At 40.6% G+C, this 19,705-nt stretch overlaps 1 protein-coding gene across 2 annotated transcripts in view; it reads left to right on the forward strand.

Moving 5' to 3' along the window:
- The window catches only part of Ankfy1 (ankyrin repeat and FYVE domain containing 1), a 72,385-nt gene that overhangs the window by 17,140 nt on the left and 35,540 nt on the right, over nt 1–19,705 (forward strand). Inside the window, exons 2-5 of one of the 2 annotated variants that reach the window (NM_001107018.2) lie at nt 2,916–3,108; nt 5,138–5,256; nt 10,853–10,988; nt 17,851–17,974. In NM_001107018.2, coding sequence (NP_001100488.2) covers nt 2,916–3,108; nt 5,138–5,256; nt 10,853–10,988; nt 17,851–17,974 — 572 coding nt within the window. The remainder of the gene's footprint in view (nt 1–2,915; nt 3,109–5,137; nt 5,257–10,852; nt 10,989–17,850; nt 17,975–19,705) is intronic. The other variant, XM_087571961.1, reaches the window with a different exon arrangement.

Raw genomic sequence — 19,705 nt, forward strand, 5'->3', positions numbered from 1 at the left:
AAGTGACAGGCCAAGTGAGTACCTTTAATCTCAGCACTCAGGAGGCAAAGGCAGGAGGATCTCTGAGTTTGAGGCCAACTTGGTCTACATAGTAAATTCCAGGACAACCAGGTGGCATATACCTTTAGTCCTAGCACTCTGGGGGCAGAGGGCAGCCCCGGTCTACATGCAGAATCTTCTTCAGGCCAGGCAGTGACATGGTGAAAGCCTGCCCCCCCCCCTTTTTTTTTTTGGTTCTTTTTTTCGGATCTGGGGACCGAACCCAGGGCCTTGCGCTTCCTAGGTAAGCGCTCTACCACTGAGCTAAATCCCCAGCCCCAAGCCTGCCCCCTTTTAAAAAAATAAAGATTACATTTTAAAGAAGAACATATGGTTGGGGATTTAGCTCAGCGGTAGAGCGCTTGCCTAGCAGGTGCAAGGCCCTGGGTTCGAGCCCCAGCTCCGGAAAAAAAAAAAAAAAAGAAAACTAAATAAAGAAGAACATATAAGCTTGTTTACTTATTTATCTTAAAGAATTTTCTTCAGTAAATGAAATTGTAAGGTGGTTTTATGAGGAGTATTTGGGGGGCTTAGGGATAAGAAGAACATTCACAGGACTAAAGCCAAGGTCGGAAACATTCTGACCCTAAGTAAGCAGGGCGGGATGTTTGTAGTATTCTTGTTGCAGTGTCTTGACAAGAAGTATCTCTGTAGGCAAATTTGGTTGTAATTGCTTGTGTGAAGTGTAAACTAGACTCCAGGGTAAGTTTTCCCTTCTGCTGTGCCATGGCACCTCCCTGTTCTGTGACAGAGAGTCCGCACTTCCCGTGCTGGTGTGAGTTCTCTGTGCTCAGTATTTAGCCCTTGGAGGTTAGTAGTCCTTTTTGGCTCTTTAGTCTTGAGTCGTTATGAAGAACTCTTCAGAGTCAGGGATCTGAGTCTAGCTCAAGGTGCTTAGTGTACATTTAAGTCCAACTTGCTGGGGGGGGGGGGTTGGTTTTTTGTTTTTTCAAAACCAGGTTTATTGTAGGTAATGTTTCCATCTCCAGGTGGTGTTGGCACACACCTTTAATCCCAGCACTTGGGAGGCAGAAGTAGGTGGGTCTCTGAGTTTGAGGCCAGCCTGGTTTATAAAGCAAGTTTCAGGACAGTCAGGGTTACACAGAGAAACCCTGTCTTAAAAAACCAAAACCAAACCAAACCAAACAAAAAAAAAAAAAAGGAAAAGAAAATGTTTGGGGCCTGGAGAGATGGCTCAGCAGTTAAGAGCACTTGCTACTCTTAATTTCCAGCATCCACAGAGTTTTTATCTCCAGTACTAGGTGATCTGGTGCCCTCCTGACCTTCGTGGACACTAAGCATACATACATACAGGCAGACCACTCATACATATACAAATGAATACATGTTTTATAAAAATAAATGCTTGGTTTCAATATTTGTGGGACAAATAATTATAGAATTGGAAAAAAGTGTTACTGTTGTCATCTTATAAGTGCTTTTCATGTTTATTTTCCTGGGAATATTGATTTATCCCTGAGACTGGATGGGCATCCAGTTCTTTATGTCAGGCATTTATTGAATGTGGATCCTCTAGAAGAGGAGAAAAATGCATATATATGTGTATATGTATGAAGATCATAGCATTTAAACATCTTTTAAAATACTTTTTCTAATTATGAAAGCAGCACATTTGTTATAAAATAATGAACAAAGGACAAGAAAAAAAGCCTTCCTTTTCATCAAGACTTGCTATTTGGTAGTAATTACCTTTTATTCTGTATGTATGTTGAAAAGCTCTCAGGGAGAACTTTCCCTCGGGATGGAGACCCTCTAACTCCAAAGACCAGACCGAGACACCACAGGATGCAATCAGCAAGAGGATTTGGTTTATTGTCGGGATACACAGGCACAGGCACCTGCGGGCGCTTCAGTCACTCGGGGGACTGGCGCGCCCCACGGAACCAAGGATGGGCTTTTATAGGATTTTGGGGAGCAGAAGCAAGCATACAGAAGCAGATGCATGGTTACAGGGATATAATTGGTGGATTCTAATATGGCAAGGGTTTAGCCCGGGGGCAAGTTTCCTAGCTACCTTCCTGAAACATAACGGCTGACTCGGCCCCCCAAGGGTTCAGCCCGGGGGCAAGTTTCTTAGCTACCTTCTTGGAACATAACGACTGACTCGGCCCCCCACCAGGGTGTGGGACCTCTCCCGGGGCTTTTTTTCATTGTCAGGTGCTCAACCGAAGTCGTCCTGTTGCCAGGCCTTCAACCAAACACATCCTGCTTGGCAGCTGCTGTGTACTCAGTGTTCTAACCTTTCCCTGAACCAGTCATCTTAAGTACAGCCTTGCAAAATGGCGTTACTGCTGCTAAGCTGGGGTCTTTCAATGTAAATATTTACATTAAATTAGAACCATAAAATGTTTAGTTTTACATCCTGCTTATGTAATTTTTTTATGTGTGTGTGTGCATGTGTTGGTTCATATAAATGTCTAAGTCTATGCCACATGTGAGAGTAGAGGGGAGAGGACACCCTAAGGGAGTGTTGGTTCTTTCCTTCTACCGGGTGGGTCCTGGGGATCAACCTCAAGTTGTCGGGCTCAGCAGCAAATGCCTTTACCCATTGAGCCATCTCACTGGAGCTCTTTTTTTAAATTGCATTTTTATTATTTTGTGTGTGGGTGTGTAGGTACTTAGGCAGGCAGGCAGGCATATGCATGTCACAATGTGTGTTGAAAGTCAGAGGACAACTTACAGGGGTAAGTTCTCTCTGTCTTGTGGGTCCTAGGGATTGAGCCCAGGTTCTCAGGCTTGGAAGCAAGGGGTTTTTATTTGCTGAGCCATCTTACCAGCCTACAAAGTCCTATTTGATTCTTTCAGGGAGTGGTGAATGTGGTTTGCAATGGAGACATTCTTTATTTTCCTTGCAGAGGAGGTGGCCAAGTTGGAGAAGCATTTGATGCTTCTAAGACAAGAGTATGTCAAGCTGCAGAAGAAACTGGCAGAAACGGAGAAGAGATGCACACTTTTGGCTGCACAAGCAAACAAGGAGAATAGCAGTGAGTCATTCATCAGCCGCTTGCTGGCCATAGTGGCGGGTCTGTATGAGCAGGAGCAGTACAGGTGAGCACCCGGAACCGGAAGCTGTATCTTTGGCTTCATCCCTGTCTACTTTAAACACATCACAGTGTCTTCTTGTTCTCTCTTACTTTGGGGCTTTGCGTATGCTGGGCAAGGGCTGTACTGCTGAGCTGTGTCTTCAGCTCCTTTTCACCCTGTTCTCAGCCCGTCTCACTACGTTGACCGTTGAACTTATAATTTCTCCTGTTCAAGCCTCTCAGGTAGACAGAATTAGACCTGCCTACATTTCTAGGCCTAGTTTCTAATTCATTCTCTTGCCAAATTAAATTAATTTCTTTCTAATCAAAATATCAACAATGAGCCAGATGTGGCAGCTCAGAGTTGTAATCTCAAGACTGAGAGGAGGATTATCATGAGTCTGAGGTCAGCCTTAGCTTTAGTCCAGTCCAGTGCAGGCTATATCAGACTGAGTTCTCATTTCATAAAAACAAAAATAAGAGCTGGGTTGATGTCAGTAAGGTACACAAGAACCTGATCCCAAGAACCCATGTGAAAAAGTCTGGGCCTGATAGCAGGCATTTAAAATCCTAATACTAGGAGGACAGAGGCAGGCAGTCCTAGGGCTCACTGCTCAGCAGCCTAGCCTAAGTGGGTGTGTTCAGGTGGATGGCAACCGAGGAATGGCACCAAAAATTGTTCTCAGGCTCCCACATGCACGCTGTCTGCATGCTCACCTTTGCCCTCATGCACACAAACAAACACCAAACCAATGAAAAAGATTAGCAATGTCTTTGTTAGAGAAACCCTGTAGGCTACTTACTAGCTTGTTGGTCCCGAGCTATGACTTGTTAAGTTCCTGATCTGTAATAAGAGATGATCAGTTCTACTCATTTTAGGGTCAGAGTGTAGATTAAATTAAGTCATAAGATATTTAAACAGCTTAGAATAGTGGATACATACCAAGGATTGATTATTAGTGGTGCTATTTATTTTATTTGTTTGTTTGAGATAAGGTCTCATTATGTAGCCTGGCTAACTTGCTACCTGCTGTATAGATCAGGCTGACCTTGAACTCAGAGATCCTCCTCCTCTTCCTGAATATTGGAATTAAAAGCATGGGCTACTGTTTTTCAGACGAGGTTTTCTGTAGCCCCAGATAGCCCTGAACTTGGCTTAGTCAAGGATAACCGTGAATTTTTTTGTCTTCTTCCTACTGCTTCTCCAGTACTGCAGTTTCAATAAGTGCCACATGTTGGCACTTTTCTTTGTTTTGAATGTGGCTGGCCATATGGCACAATCCTGTCAGCATAGTGGGCCATCATGATGTACGTCCCTTTTTTTTTTTTTTTTTTTTTTTTTGGTAGCATTTGACATTTTAGAGTAAACACACATATTTTGGGGGGGAGTTTTTTTTGTTTTTGTTTTTTTTTTAATATACTGGTATTCGGGAAATGTCCTTCCCTCTCTTTCTTGGTTGCTTTTTTGAGTCAGTGTCTTGCTATGTAGCCCAGATTGAGTTCAAACTTGTGATCCCAGCATGCTGAGATTTTATGATGTGCCACCCAACCTCAACCTCTAATGATAAATGGTTGGATAATAAATGCTTAGTTTGGGGGCTGAATGTTTTTAATGGAGACAGGAGACCAGGTATGAATTCATTTGTCTGCAGCCTCTGTTTACCACTGTTGGACAGCACTGTGAAGCACGTCCATAGCACAGTTTGAGCTTTAGCTGTTCACACTTCACTCTGCTGCCTTACTGTGACACATGCTGCATGAGATCCCTTATGACCTATGTGTGGCTGCTAATCCTGCTTAGCTTGTAGGTTCACCACCAGAGTCCTGTCAGACGTGACTGAGAGGGGATTATTCCATGGGGCTGCGGTGAAGTTAAAGTATTCCCAGCAGCATAGGAGCATGGTCCAGAGTGTGGAAATACCATTATGATTTATTTTTTCTTTTGCTGATTCATGTTGATAATCATTATCCATGTATTTGTCAGGTGAGAATCCTAACTTATCTAGTTGTAATGACATTTTTCTTTCTGTATCTTTGGATATTTTCTTCATCAGTGATTTGAAGATCAAGGTTGGGGGCAGGCACATCAGTGCTCACAAGTTTGTCTTGGCCGCCCGCAGTGATAGCTGGAGTCTGGCCAACTTGTCTTCCACAGCGGAGTTAGACTTGTCAGGTAAGTCTGAACACCAAATGATAGCATATCACTTTGAAATATTTGTGGTATAATAAAAGTTAAATACTTATCTATTGATGGGAGATAGAAACTATTGAAACAAGATGTCTCTTTAAGTTGTTGTTCTTTTTTCTTTTATGTGTGAAAGTGTTTTGTATATATTTCTGCCTGTGTACCATATGCATGTAGTGTTTTATTCTATAAGCTCATTATAAGTTCAAAGCCACAGTTTCACATGGCCTCACTTTACCATAGTGCACACCTGTGCTTTCACTCTTGGACCTGACCTAGGATGAATGTTTTCCCTTGATCACACATCTGCCCCATGCCTACTTCTCTTCTCAGTGTAACATATGAAAGCTCATTGTGCTCCTTATTATGCACCTTCACTTGCTATTCTATGAGAAGAGGGCACATTTTGGTTTTGATTCTGACTTTATTACTTTTTCTGGCAAAACCACTACTAAAAACATCTTAAAATTGAGTCCAGGGGCTGGAGAGATGACTCAGTGGTTTAGAGCACTGACTGCTCTTCCTGAGGTCCTTAGTTCAATTCCTAGCAACCACATGGTGTCTCACAACCATCTGTAATGAGATCTGATACCCTCTTCTGGTGTGTCTGAAGACAGCTACATACTCAGATACTCATACACTGGTCTCACTGTGTAGACCAGGCTAGCCTGGACCTCCCAGAAGTCTATCTGTTCTGCCTCCTAAGTGCTAGGATTAAAGGTTTGTGCTACCCTGCCCAGTTATCTCCTAATAACATGTTATATATCTTAAACATGTGTAATAAATTTCTTTTAAAAGAATTTTAATAGGGCCAGGTGATGGCTCAGTGAGTAAAGGCATTTGCCACCAAACCTAGTGACCTGAATTTGGTCCCCAGGATTCATATGTTAGAAGGAAAAAAACTCACCCCATCAAATTGTCCTCTAATTTCTACATATGTATCATGGCATGTGTACACACACACAAACACACACACACACACACACACACACACACAAATAAATGTAATTTTAAGAAATGTTCTAATAGATGTACCATGTTATTTATATTGATTTTGCTGTCTTATGTCACATGATCTTTATAATTTTTAGCTCAATGTGGAAGTAAATGGAATGGACTTAAAACTTGGTTTTCAGAAGTTCACCTAAAATCATATTATAGTAGTACTTGCTTAACTGCTCTTGAAAATAAGGCACAAAATGAAGTTTTTACTGAACCCTGCTATTAGTAACTATTATAAGAATTATGAAATGGAGGCTGTCAGTATTAAAATGGGGCATTGGACGTGGAGTGTAGCTCATTGGTAGCTGGGAGAAGTAATGGACTGTTAAATCATTTCAGTCAGGGCTGGAGAGATGGCTCAGTGGTTAAGAGCACTGACTGCTCTTCCAGAGGTGCGGAGTTCAATTCCCAGCAACCACATGGTGGCTTACAACCGTTTGTAATGGGATCTGATGCCCTCTTCTGGTGTGTCTGAAGACAGCTGTAGTGTACTTATATAATAAATAAATAAATCTTTTTAAAAAAAAAATCATTTTAGGCAATGGCCATAAGTATAACAAAGTAGTTGTTGGATGTGTATGTGTGTGCTGTTTTGAATTGGGCTAATGCAGAGGGTGCCAGGACTGCCTAACATTTGAGCAGTGTTGTACAGCAGAATAGGTGTTGATCTTCTGGATTTAAGAGAACAGATCTTTCTGTTGTGAGTGAATTATCTGTTATATTCTTTTGTCTTTTGTGTTTTTTGAAACAAGGTTTTTCTACAAAGCCTTAATAGCTAAGGCTTTGCTAGCACTAGCTATACAGGCCAGGCTGACCTTGAACTCACAAAGATCCTCCTGCCTCTGCCTCCCAACTGCTGGGTTTAAATAAATGCACCACCATCGCTCCACAATTAGTGGATTATTTTTGATAATTTCTAAGGTTTAGCTTGAAGCCTGTAATTCTCCCTTGTAAGCACAAATAAACAAGCATAAATGCAGGTGGGTACATGCCATTCCCAGCTAGAGTGAAAATGCCCATGTGGAAGGAAGGTCTTCACTGGGAGGCTCCAGTCTGTGTGAGCACACTCAGCTGTGGCTTTTCCTTTGCAAAGTGAAATCTTTTAAAACTGTGTATCTCTACCTATAAAATAAAATTAGCATAGTTTCTTAGAGCCACTTGATTACGAAAGTGTTTTTCACAAAATGTATAGTAGTAACTCCACAACTTAAAGTTTACAAAGACTACAAAAGATAATAAAAATTTGAAAATTATTTACATTTGCCTGAAAGATAGTAAGAGTAGGCTAACATCTTATGATACTTCAGTTATCAAAACTTTTAATGCCAGCAGTTATGAGACTCATGAAATGTACTTTGGTGTATTATCAGTGACATTCTGGTCAGGGCTACATGAGACACTGTTGTTTATGGCTCAGTGTATGTCTGTCTCAGTGATTATACTATGTGCATTTGAAAAGAGAATGGACTGCAGTTGCTGGATGTCGTGCTTTGCTTATTTATAATACTGAGGATTGAACTCAGGGCCTCTCAAATGCTAGGTGATTCCTCCATCGTATTTATTGTTTATTTTGAGGTGGAGTCTTGCTATGTTCCCAGTCTGGCTTGGAGCTCACTATATAGTTTAGGCCGATCTTCAACTTGTCACCCTCCTGCTTAGATTATATGATATATAATCCAGCACTGTCCCAAGTGCTGGGATTATGTGTGTGCATCTGGACCAGGCAGATCTAGTATTCTTTAAATACCATTATATCAAGGAAGCTGATTGTTCAGTGTTTCTGGATGAATATGTATATAATATATTTCCTTTTATGCTAGTTTATCAATTCTTTAAAGTTTAGTATTACTCTTTACTGCAATCTTGGGATAGTAATTTTACCTGGGTTGGTGACATATTCATGTAATCCTAGTACTTAGGAGGCTGAGGTAGGAGGGTTATGAGCTCCAGGCCAGGCTAACTGGGGCTACCTTGACATAACTTTGTCTCAAAAATATCAAAAAGAAAGCAAAATGAGAAATTTTCACTACTTTTACTACATTACTGAGGAAGACAAAGGAAAAAAGAAACAGCATTGTTTATGTTTGCCCCACCCCTGTCTGTCTGGTGGTTTTAGCAGGCAATGGTTAACTAATCTGCTTCAAGCACATCAGGTTTTCTATTCAACATCACTTCCTTCAACCCATCCTTCTCACTGTGAATAATTGTAATAGAAGGGTAATCAGAGATGATCTGTTGTTTCCTAGTTATTAATAATGTATTCCTAGTCCTTATTGTATTCTTCCTTGATAAATATGAATTAAGTATAGTCTCCCAAAAGCCTCAGTGAGCATCATAAGAACAACTTGTTAAAGTACAGATGCTGGGTCTGTGCTCCGTTCTCTTCACTGAGCCTGAGTGGGCTTGAAAGTTCAACTCTGTTAGGAGTCTGCTTGCTCACGACTACTCTTGAAGAACCTTTATGCAAAATACAGCTTTAACTTGTCTTCTGGGCATCACTTTTTTTATTCGGACTGATTGAGAGCTGATTTCATAGAAGTAACAGTATAGATTAGTTTGTTTGCTTGTTTTGTTTTTTTGAGACAGGATCAAGTAGTCCAGCTTGCCGTAAAATTCACAGTATATAGTCAAAGATGAACTTGATCCTTCTGCTTACCAGTTGCTAATATTACAGGTATATGCTACTACACCTGATTTTATGTCATTTAGGGATCAGCCCAAGGCTTCTTGCTTGCGAGGCAATTATTACTAGCTGAGCTATATCCTACCTCCTCAGCACTAGTTTTAGATATTTTAAATGATTTTTACAATAAACATTTCCTTCAAGTAGCTATATAGTCTTTAACTTTAAAAATAAACAATATATTCGCTAAGTAAAAATCAGAATAAAAAAATCATGAATTGTCTTGATTCATATTTTTGTATGTATCCTTCTATGTTTTTGATTGATTAATTGATTGATTGATGAATAGACAGAGCTGCTTGAATGTATAGTCTATTTAGATATATATGCATTTACACAATGGTATATTGATACTCTCATATACATGAAGCAAAAATAAGATTATACCAAATGTATTCCTAGTTTTTTAAACCACTGTAAATATATTGTCATGCATGTATTTGTGTAGACTCTGAGGTTGATTCCCAGTACCCACATGATGGAATACAACCGTCTGCAACTCTAGTTCCAGGGGATCCAACATCTTTTTCTGGTCTCCTTGGGCACCAGGAATGCAATTGGTACACAGCCATACATGCAGGCAAAGCACCCATACACATAAAATAAAGTCTTTCTGATCTCCAGTGCTGCAAATAAGTGATTAAAAATGAATAAATGAGCCAGGCAGTTGTGATGCACTCTGTTAATCCTCGCACTGAGAAGGCAGAGCAAGTTCCAGGACAGCCAAGGCTATACAGAGAAACCCTGTCTCAAAATAAAAACAAAAATAAATAAATAAATAAATAAATAAATAAATAAATAAATAAATTCTTTTGTCTGAGAGATAAAAATGTGTACTCTAGTTTAAATATTTATTTGGTTATTGGTAAATCTTATTGGGTGTTTTTATTTTCATGGATCACTTATTTATATCCATTGCTCATATTTCTATTAGATATCTATTTTCTTGTTTTTATCTATAGAATCTTTTATTAGAAATCTACTGAGCTTGGAGTTGCACACCTTTAATCCCAGGACTCAGGAGGCAGAGACAGGTGGATCTCTATGAGTTGGAGGCCAGCCTGGTCTACAGAGTGAGTTCCAGGACAGCCAGCGCTACACAGAGAAACACTGCCTGAAAAAAAAATTAAAAAACAAAAAAGAAATTTCATTAACTTTTTTATCTTATGTCTCAAATATAAGATAAAAAATTTGACCCCAACAAATTTGACCCTTTTGCTTCCTCATACAAAACTTTTAACATTTTTCTGGATTCAGACAGATTGTCACCTTTTTTTCCTTTTTTTTTTTTTTAAATGTTCATAGGTGTTTTGTTTGTGTGTGTGTATGTGTGAGGGTGTCAGAAGCTTGGAATTGGAGTTACAGGTGTGAGCTGCAGTATGTGCTGGGAATCAAACCCAGGTCCTCTGGAAAAGCAACCAGTGCTCTTAACTCCTGAGCCATCTCTCCAGCTTCAACTGTGACCATTTTTAATGGCTGTATTGTTAAGAGGTATCCACCAGAGAGGATTAGCTGGCCTATAATTTCACTGGGCGTTTGGAACCTGAATGCAGTTCCAAGTCCTTCTCAGGGTGGGAGTTTAAATACAAAAAACATATCCTGGGTTGACTACCTCAGTTAGCAAGCATAGCTGGTCAGATTCCTAAAAGCAAAGTCAGTCCATTTAGGGGCTTCCAGAACCATAGGCTGCTGTGTTTGCCTTGGCAGGTGTTACTGCCTGCGTGCTGGGTCCCAAGGCCTGAATGGATTGCATTTCCATCATGGCATACTGAGGTGTGCGGGCCTATTGCATTGTATTTCTTTGAGTTAAGTGTACCATAATTTACTTTTCTATCCACAGATTTTAGGGTTACTTCTAGAAGGCCTAAGTATGTCATCTACTTTCTTTCTCTTAACTAGATGCGAATCCTGAGGTGACAATGACAATGCTTCGCTGGATCTATACGGATGAGTTAGAGTTCAGAGAGGATGATGTATTCCTGACTGAATTGATGAAACTGGCCAATCGCTTTCAGCTCCAGCTCCTTAGGGAGAGGCAAGTCACAGCAGGTGTATTCAAGCCCCTGCAAGGTGGTGGCTAAGATTACTTGTGCCAAGCTCTGGAAAAGCAGCTTCTGCCATGTGATAACTGCTAGGGGTTCTTTAAAGGTGCTGTAGGAGAGGCTGGTTTCTCTATTGCTTTGTGTTACTGGTAAGCTACATTTTGCCAGTGCTGTTTGTTGTTTTCTTTGTCTTCTCCTGTTTGTTATCTTAGATTATATTGTGTAAATTAACCACTGGATATGGATGGATAGAATCCAGCGTCCAGATTCTTGACTTTGCCTTTCATTATGTTACATTTTGGTCAGACACTCCTTTTTGGAGGCACTTAAGTGTTTAAATTAGTCCAGAGAGAGCTCAGTACTTTTTGGTTCAGTATGCTTTGTAGCCAGCATCAATATGGGCTTACTTCATTGAAGTTAGCTGTTCTTTTAGGTCTCAGAGCATGGTATGTTTTTATGGTGCGTTTTCTCTGTTCCTCTCTGAAGTTGGCATTTTGGAGCAGTAAGAGACAAAGTGCTTATCAGATGGTGCCAAGCAGAATGCTGTCCACATGCTGTGGCTGTGGCTCTTGGTGTGGTTAATGTAGTCTTTTTACCATCTTCTTTTATTCTCTTGGGTATGTTAGGGAAAATGGCCTCTCTCCTGGGTGGTTCCAACCATGTGTTGTTCATTCAGTCTATTTGTTGCTCTTTTGCCCTCACCTAGGAGATCAAAGAGAGAATTGGCTACCAGGAGCTGCTTGCTCTTTTTTTACTGTGAGGGGGTTTTCTACTAGGATTGCCCCAGAGCCTCACAAGAGTCTATAGACAGAATCCTTCCAACTACCTGTAAGTGATGTGGGCCTGAGAACTGTTTTAATATCTAAATCTAATTTAAACATAGACAGGTCCAAGGTATTTAGGATTAGATAATTAGCACAACTAACTTTATTATTGAAGTCCTCTAATTAATTATTGTTTGTTTATTAAGTTTTTAATTATATAAATATAAATTCATACTAACTTTAATTAGATTGTTTATATCTTTCCTCCCAAAATCTTCAGCTTTTTCATTGACTGTATCAGACTTGCTTATAAAATTGCTTTATTAAAGTGTTCTGGGATTGATATAGGCAATTGTAATTGGTGTAATGGATACTTTAATTAAAGTGCTTATTTATTGATTGCTTAAGCCTCTTGACTATCAACATTACTAGATGCTCATATTTGTTCTATTGGTTGTGGATATTAGGTTGTTTTTCATGGCTTTTCTTATGAGCTGGTATGAAGAGACCAGAGCTGGAGTGAGTGCTGGCTTTAATGAGGTCACAGGGTGCCCACTACTGTCAGGCAGAGAAATGACACATCTAGGATATTATATTAAGTCAACAGGCTCTGGCAAAAGCATGCAGTTCTTTGCTGATTTTTGTGTTAGAGAGATCCTGTTGGCCTGGAAATACCAATACAATAATTAATTTGATCAAAAAGAAGGGTATAATGACAATTTTGGAATTTTGGTTTCTTTAAAAAGTATATAGAAATATTATAGGAATATATTTATTTTCAATCGCAGGTGTGGGATATGGGGCTGCTTCAGTAGCTGTCCACAGCAGCTGACTGTGATTTGCCTCATGTACTAACTAGTAGGGGTGTGATTTTTGCCAGCTGCAGATAGTTTCTATGTTTGTGTGATATTTGCAAGTCTGGGGAGTTTCCAGAGATTATATAATGCTAGGGCCCCAAGAGGTGGTGTGGGTTGTTTGCTTTTTTGTTGGTAGTGTTGGTTGATGTTGGTGGCGGTTTAAGTATTTGAGCAAAGAAGAAAGAGGAGGATGGGGAGGAAGAGGAGGATGGGGAGGAAGAGGAGGAGGAGGAAGAAGAAGATGGGGAGGAAGAGGAGAATGGGGAGGAAGAGGAGAATGGGGAGGAAGAGGAGAATGGGGAGGAAGAGGAGGATGGGGAGGAAGAGGAGGATGAGGAAGAAGAGGAGGATGGGGAGGAAGAGGAGGAGGAGGATGGGGAGGAAGAGGAGGAAGAGGAAGAGGAGGATGGAGAGGAAGAGGAGGATTGGGAGGAAGAGGAAGAGGAGGAGGAGGAGGATGGGGAGGAAGAAGAGAAGAAATAATAATTAGATATCCTAACTGCAAAGATCAAATTTTCCTCAAGGAACTCAGTGTCCCCAGTCAGCAAGAAAGTAGTCTAATGACTCCTGACTTTATTCAAGCATCGCTTTTCTTTCCTCTTTATCCTTTTTTCGCTTATCTAGTATTTAGGGACTGAAAGGGTAGAAGAAAAGGGGTAGAAAAGGGTAAAAGAAAGAGGAACCCACATGTATAGTCAAAGACCAGCTACAGAAGGTCTTCTTTGTAATATCAGAAAATTCTCTTTGACAAAGAGTATGTATTAAAATGACAACATTTTTATTGATTATAAATATGGGTATAGTATATGCAATTTGGAAAACAGAATTATATAAAGAAAAAGTAGGTCACCTACAACCCAACCATTGTTTATCTGTGTATTTTTCTCTCAATGGTTATTACATCTCACATATATAGGTCAATCTGAAAAGGGCATGGTGGCACACACCTTCAAACCTAGCACTTGGGAGGCAAAGAAAGGCAGATCTCTTGTGAGTTCAAGGTCAGCTTGCTCTACAGAGTAAACTCAAGAACAGCCAGGGCTACACAAAAAAAAAAAAAAAAAAAAAAAAAGAAAAGAAAACCAGACAGGAGTTTGTAGAGTCCCTGATTTATACTTTGAAAATCAGATGTATGGGCTAGAAATACAGCCCAGAGATTAAAAGCCCTTGTTGTTGCTTTTGGAGACGACTCAGGTTTGGTTCCCTAGGGCTCACAGCTTCTTTTGACTCCATTTTCTGGGGCTCTGGTGCCCTTTCCTGGCCCTGTGGGGCTTTTGCAAGCACATGGACATGCACATAAGGATAATGAATGAATAAATCTTTGCTGGACATGGTGGCACATGCCAGTAATCTTGGAGATAGAACAAGATGGACTTCTGCTTTTGAGTATAGTCTGGCAACCAGAGTTATATATGGTGAACTTCTGTTTCACAAACCAACAAGATAGATTGCTTTGTGCTTTTGTATGCTTTGTGGATATCAAAGTATAAAAATATACTAATACCAATATTTTTCCTCCAGCAGAAAACTAGCCTACCTTGCTACTTTTCAGGTAGAAACTTTGAGCTGAGAACTTAATGAAAGTATGTGTTTTGCCAGGCGGTGTTGGCACATGCCACTCATCCCACCAACTTGGGGGGCAGAGGCAGGTAGATCTCTGTGAAGTCCTGGCCAGCTTGGTCTACAGAGTGAGTTCCTAGAAAACCAGGGCTTCACAGGAAAAAAAGAAAAGAAATGCATTCTTTTGTTGTGTAAGTTATGTCAGTTTCTAGTTATAGTCTATCCATATAGCAAATGGCACTCAGAGGTCTAAATGAGTGAAAGTGAGCTGTAATTTCTAAGAAAACATCAGTTGTTCAAGTCCCTTGGCAGTGAGAAGGAAGACTGTTAGTATTCACCGTCCAGGCCAATGTCAGTACAAGGGTATAAAGTAAGTGCCTGCAGATGTGATCTGGAATCCTTGCATTCCTATGATGTAGGCCACCTGCAGTCAGTACACTGGTATAGCAAGACTATCATATTGGGCACTGCAAGTTTCATTTGTCAGAAAGCAGTTTTCTCCTGGAACACTTAACTCCATAGTTGTGGTCAGGTTATAGTAACTTAAGCCCTTTGTTGTGGTATGCAGTGTACTTGTAGACTCCAGTTGTACAGAAAACTAAGGGTTTCTTTTGAGCTAGTGTTACACATTATAGCCAATGCTACTTGGTATTCATGTTGTAGCCCAAATTTTCTTAGAACTCTTATTGGAAGCCTCCTTGCCTTAACCTCCTAAGTATTAAGATTTGAAGTATGTGTTCCTACTCTGAAACTTGTCAGTTTTCATTTCTTGTTTTTGTTTTTGTTTTGTTTTGTTTCATTTTGAGACAGGCTTTTTCTCTGTATAGACCAGTCTGGCCTTGAACTCAACAGAGATCTAACTGCCTCTGCCTCTGCCTCCTGTGTGCTAGGATCAAAGCCGTGCATCAACAGTGCCCGAAACTTGTGTATATTTATTCATTTTAACTTCCTTTAAGAACGCTAGGGAAGGGCTGGTGAGATTGTTCAGCTACTTAAACCTAATAACCCACGTTTGATCCCTAAAGTTCTCTTTGGAAGAAGAGAACTGACTTGTAAATTATCATCTGGCCCTCACACTGTCGTGCTCTGTGTTACACACACACACACACACACACACACACACACACACACACACACACTCTTATAATAATAAATGCATAAATGAATGTTTTGGGGGGAATTGTAGCCTTGGCTTCCTGCCTCTGCCTGTTATGTGCCGGGATTGAAGGTGTGTACCATAACTGGCCCTAAAAGTGCCCTGGGAGAGGCGCTTCTTTACACTACATCAGCAATGTTACTTAAAGACAGATAAAATGGGTGCCTATCGCTGTGCATGGAAAATGACTGTTTTCTTGTTCCTGGCCTTCTCTTAACTTGTAAGGTTGAAATTTTGCTTTCTTATTTCCAGGTCTATCACACTGTGTCTCCACTCTTCCACTCCATGGTCTCTCTTGCTGCCCTCCTCATTCCCTACCTCTCTAACTCTTGTGGTCCTTTTCTACTTCTGTTACCTCATAGAACTCAGTCTCATCTACTGAGATTGAGAAGTGTCTGCTACTGAGTTTTTTAGGGCAGTATTAAGTTCCATTAATATTAGCTGTTAAGGTTTGCAGTGTCCATTTTCCTTCAGGAAAGGGGTGGGGCGAGCAGTAGGAAACATAAATGTACAACATACCTTCAAGTGTCTTCTGCACTGTGGACTGCGTCTAATGTTCCTTCACCTTGAAACCCATAGAGTCCCAGCATCCCAGATCAGGTACTGTTCTCATGCCACAGGAGGTAAAACAGGAGCAGAGACTACATTTTCTCACATCACTAAGTTCTGCTCTGTTATTAGAAAACTTTTGTTGAGGCTGGAGGAAAGGAGAATAAGCTGTAGATTCCAGGACCTCTGACTTGGCTACCACTGGGCCTCTGTAACTGCCCTTGGAGTTGAATCTGATTTGAAGGACCATGCCAGCCTCCTTTCTCAATAGGCCTTATGCTGTGGAAGGCACAATAAGATTTCCAGGAATTCGGGCTGGAGAGATGGCTCAGTGGTTAAGAGCACTGTCTGCTCTTCCAGAGGTCCTGAGTTCAAATCCCAGCAACCACATGGTGGCTCACAACCATCTGTAATGAGATCTGATGCCTTCTTCTGATGTGTCTGAAGTGTACTTATATTAAAAAAAAAAAAAGATTCCCAGGAATTCTGTTATAGAACAATCTCTTTATCTTCTATGCTAGGATGTGGAGAGACAGCTTTGTGCTACAGGGATGTAGTTAATATCCTCTTGTTAGTCTGTTAGTTATTCATCATGTTTTGTTGCCTGGCTTTGTGGAGATACACATTGTGTCCAATTTTCTTTTAGGGTACTGTGGTCTGATGTGTGTGTGTGTGTGTGTGTGTGTGTGTGTGTGTGTGTGTGTGTGATACTAAGGATTGAATCCTTGAATACTAGATCTGACTCAATAGCTATTTTGGATATTCTTTAAAATATAGCTATATTGAATTGTAGTTATTGTATTTGTAAAACTTTTATGTGTATGTGTGTGTGTGGGGTTGGTGCCTGGAGAGGGTAAAGGAGAACATCAGATTCTTTACAGCTAGAGTCATAGGCAGCTGTGAACCATCTCACACGTGCTGGGAACCAAACTTAGGTCCTTTGAAAGAGCAGTTATTCTTAGCTGCTGGCTGCTACTAAGTCCACATACACATTCCCTATCCTTTCACCTCCCCATTCCCCAGTGTTACTAGGGATTGAACACAGACCTTCCCAAATACAAGTACATCCTGGACAAACATTCTACCACTGTCCTATTTTCTAATCACCGAATTACAATTTACTCACTTATTTTAATCATCACCATTATTATTGTATAAGTGTTTTGACTACATGTATATCTGTGCGCCGTATACATGCAGTACCCATGAAGATCTGAAGAGAGCACGGATCCCCTAGAACTGAAGTTAGGTGGCTGTGGACTTGAATATGGGTCCTTAGAACTGAATCTAGGTCCTCTGGAGGAACAGCCAGTGCTCTCAACCTCTGAGCTATCTCTCCAGCCTTCTTAATTATAATTTATACAAAATACAAATTTATCTTTTGGAAGGACTTTTAAGGAGATCTTTATTAAGCATAGACCCTCATATTTGAAACGTTGAAAACAATAATAGAGTTGTCTGGAATCTACAATCCAGACACAATCTGTTTTGTATTTGATTTAAAAATGGCCTATGGATGATCAATGGATTTCTTGTGATTACTTTTGATGTTCTTGAAGTTTTAAGTTTCATAGGTTTTTTTTTGTGTGTGTGTGTGTGTGTGTGCAGGCTATTTTTAGTCTTCCCAGAGCAGTGAGATATAATATAGTACAAGACTTCAAAGCACAGTGTAAGCCAGACTTAGGCAAGAGGAACCTGACTTCACAGCCAGTGAGGACTATATAGAACATCCCATTTCAAAAATGAAATGTATATGACCAGTTTTAGTTAAAAAAAAAAGATTTCAATAAGTAAAAATATACACGTAAATAAAATATAGCAGCCTAGCCATAGTTTATTAAACACAGTGCTCAGCCTTACTCTTTAGTTTTACTAGACATAGCTAGTGTAGCAGTTATTGTCTGTGATTTTTTTATTAATGTATTTGCCTGGATAATTCTGTTCATCATTAATGAATAATTTCTTACAGATGTGAGAAGGGTGTTATGTCTCTGGTGAATGTTAGGAACTGTATTCGCTTCTATCAAACTGCAGAGGAATTAAATGCCAGCACACTGATGAACTATTGTGCAGAAATTATTGCAAGTCACTGGGTGAGTAAGAGGCTGTGTGGTATGGATAGAGCCTTCACACTGGCACTGGAGATCCCAGTGTAAGCCCGGTTTCCACAGCCACCCCTCTGATACCGAGTCTTTGTTGTTTGTATTCTTGAAAAATAAGCCATTGGGTTAGATGATCTGTGAGGTGTTCTCAGTTCTGAATGTGTTCTGAGGGTCTAGAGTGGAACAGAGAGAGGTGGCTAAGGTTCAGGAACAGATGTCAAGAACACCTGCCTTAGCATTATCCTGGAGAAGCTGTGACCCAGCATTCAGCTGCCCATGGAAGAGCCTTCTCCACTGCTTCACTTCTTGGGTTTTCATCATAAATAACAGGCTTTATATTTTTTTGTTATAGTTTGTTTTACACTTTTGTATGTGTGAACAGGTGCACATATGTGGCTGTAGAGAGAGGCCAGAGAACACCCTTTGGTGGGGTTACTCAAGTACTGTCCACCTTATTTTGAGGCAGAGTCTCTCACTGGCCTAGATTTCACTGATTAGATGAGGTTGGCATGCTTGTGAAGCCTCAGGGATTCTCCTGTCTTCCCCAAGCACAGGGTATACAAACTGAGTTGGTTTTGTTTTTCTTTTTTTTTTTTTACATTAAATAAATAGATTAATAAAGCAATCAATGTTGTTTTATGAACTAGCTTCTATGATTGTTTTGTATACAGTTTTTATTGGAGGAACCTTCATATTTCTAAGGGAGATTTCTAATAGAACTGGCCTGTGTGTGCTTAGTGCCATGGACCTGTAACCCCAGCTACTTCAGGGACTAAAGCAGGAGGATGTTGAATCTATGGTCTGCCTAAACTGCAAAGCAAGGTCAAGACCGGCCTGAGGAACTGAACAAGACCCTTACTCAGAAAAATTAAAAGGGCAGGGAATGTAGCTCAGTTGTACAGTGTTTGCCTAGCATGCACAAGGCCCTCAGTTTACTTTTGATATTACTAGAAAAGTGGGGTTGTTGTGTCAGATCCAAATTGAACCTCTTCCAGGACCTCTTGAATAAGACTCACGGAGGCAGTGATGGATGTAAAAGCAAGAGGAGTTTAATCATTCTGACATGTTGGCATTGTCCCATTTCAAGGGGAGATGACCCTGGGCAGACTCTAACAGGGGGTTATATACCTTGCAAACGATTGGGGCAGAATCTGCACAATGGTAACTAGGCAGGGTACTGTGCACATTTGGTGGAACAAAACAACTTTCAGATTGACTCAGTGTACTGTTCAAGACCTTCCCAAGGGGGCTCTATTGGAAGCCACAGGTAGCTTTGTGTGACAGTTTGGCTTATAGCTGTTCTAGGAACTAAACCAGCTTTTTTCTTCCTGGAAGGGAGGGGTCCTTGTGCTCAGAGGTTTGTGGTGGGAATTTCCCCACTGGCCCCAGATTGGCCCCAAGTCTGGCTCTTTCAGTCGTTTGCTGCTTTGACGTAAGGTCCCATTTTGTAGCCCAGACTGACCTGATACCCACTGTGTATCTCAGACTGACCCTAAACTTAGGGCAAACATCCTGCTTCAGTCTCTTGATTGTTGTGATTAAAGGCATGTGCTGCTATCACTGCTGAAAACTAGCTTTAACTTCCTGATAGGGCGACAGTTGTGGAGGACATATGTGACTTGGTGAATTGTTGTCACAGTTCTGATTTGTTTTGAAGTCACCATCGATGTAGGCTTAGTAGGGAGAGAACTCTAAACTCATGGTGGGGGCTCCTTCTACTGG

The sequence above is a fragment of the Rattus norvegicus genome, chromosome 10 (genome assembly GCF_021556685.1).
Source record: "Rattus norvegicus strain SHRSP/BbbUtx chromosome 10, alternate assembly SHRSP_T2T, whole genome shotgun sequence".
In the NCBI taxonomy this organism is placed as follows: domain Eukaryota; kingdom Metazoa; phylum Chordata; class Mammalia; order Rodentia; family Muridae; genus Rattus; species Rattus norvegicus.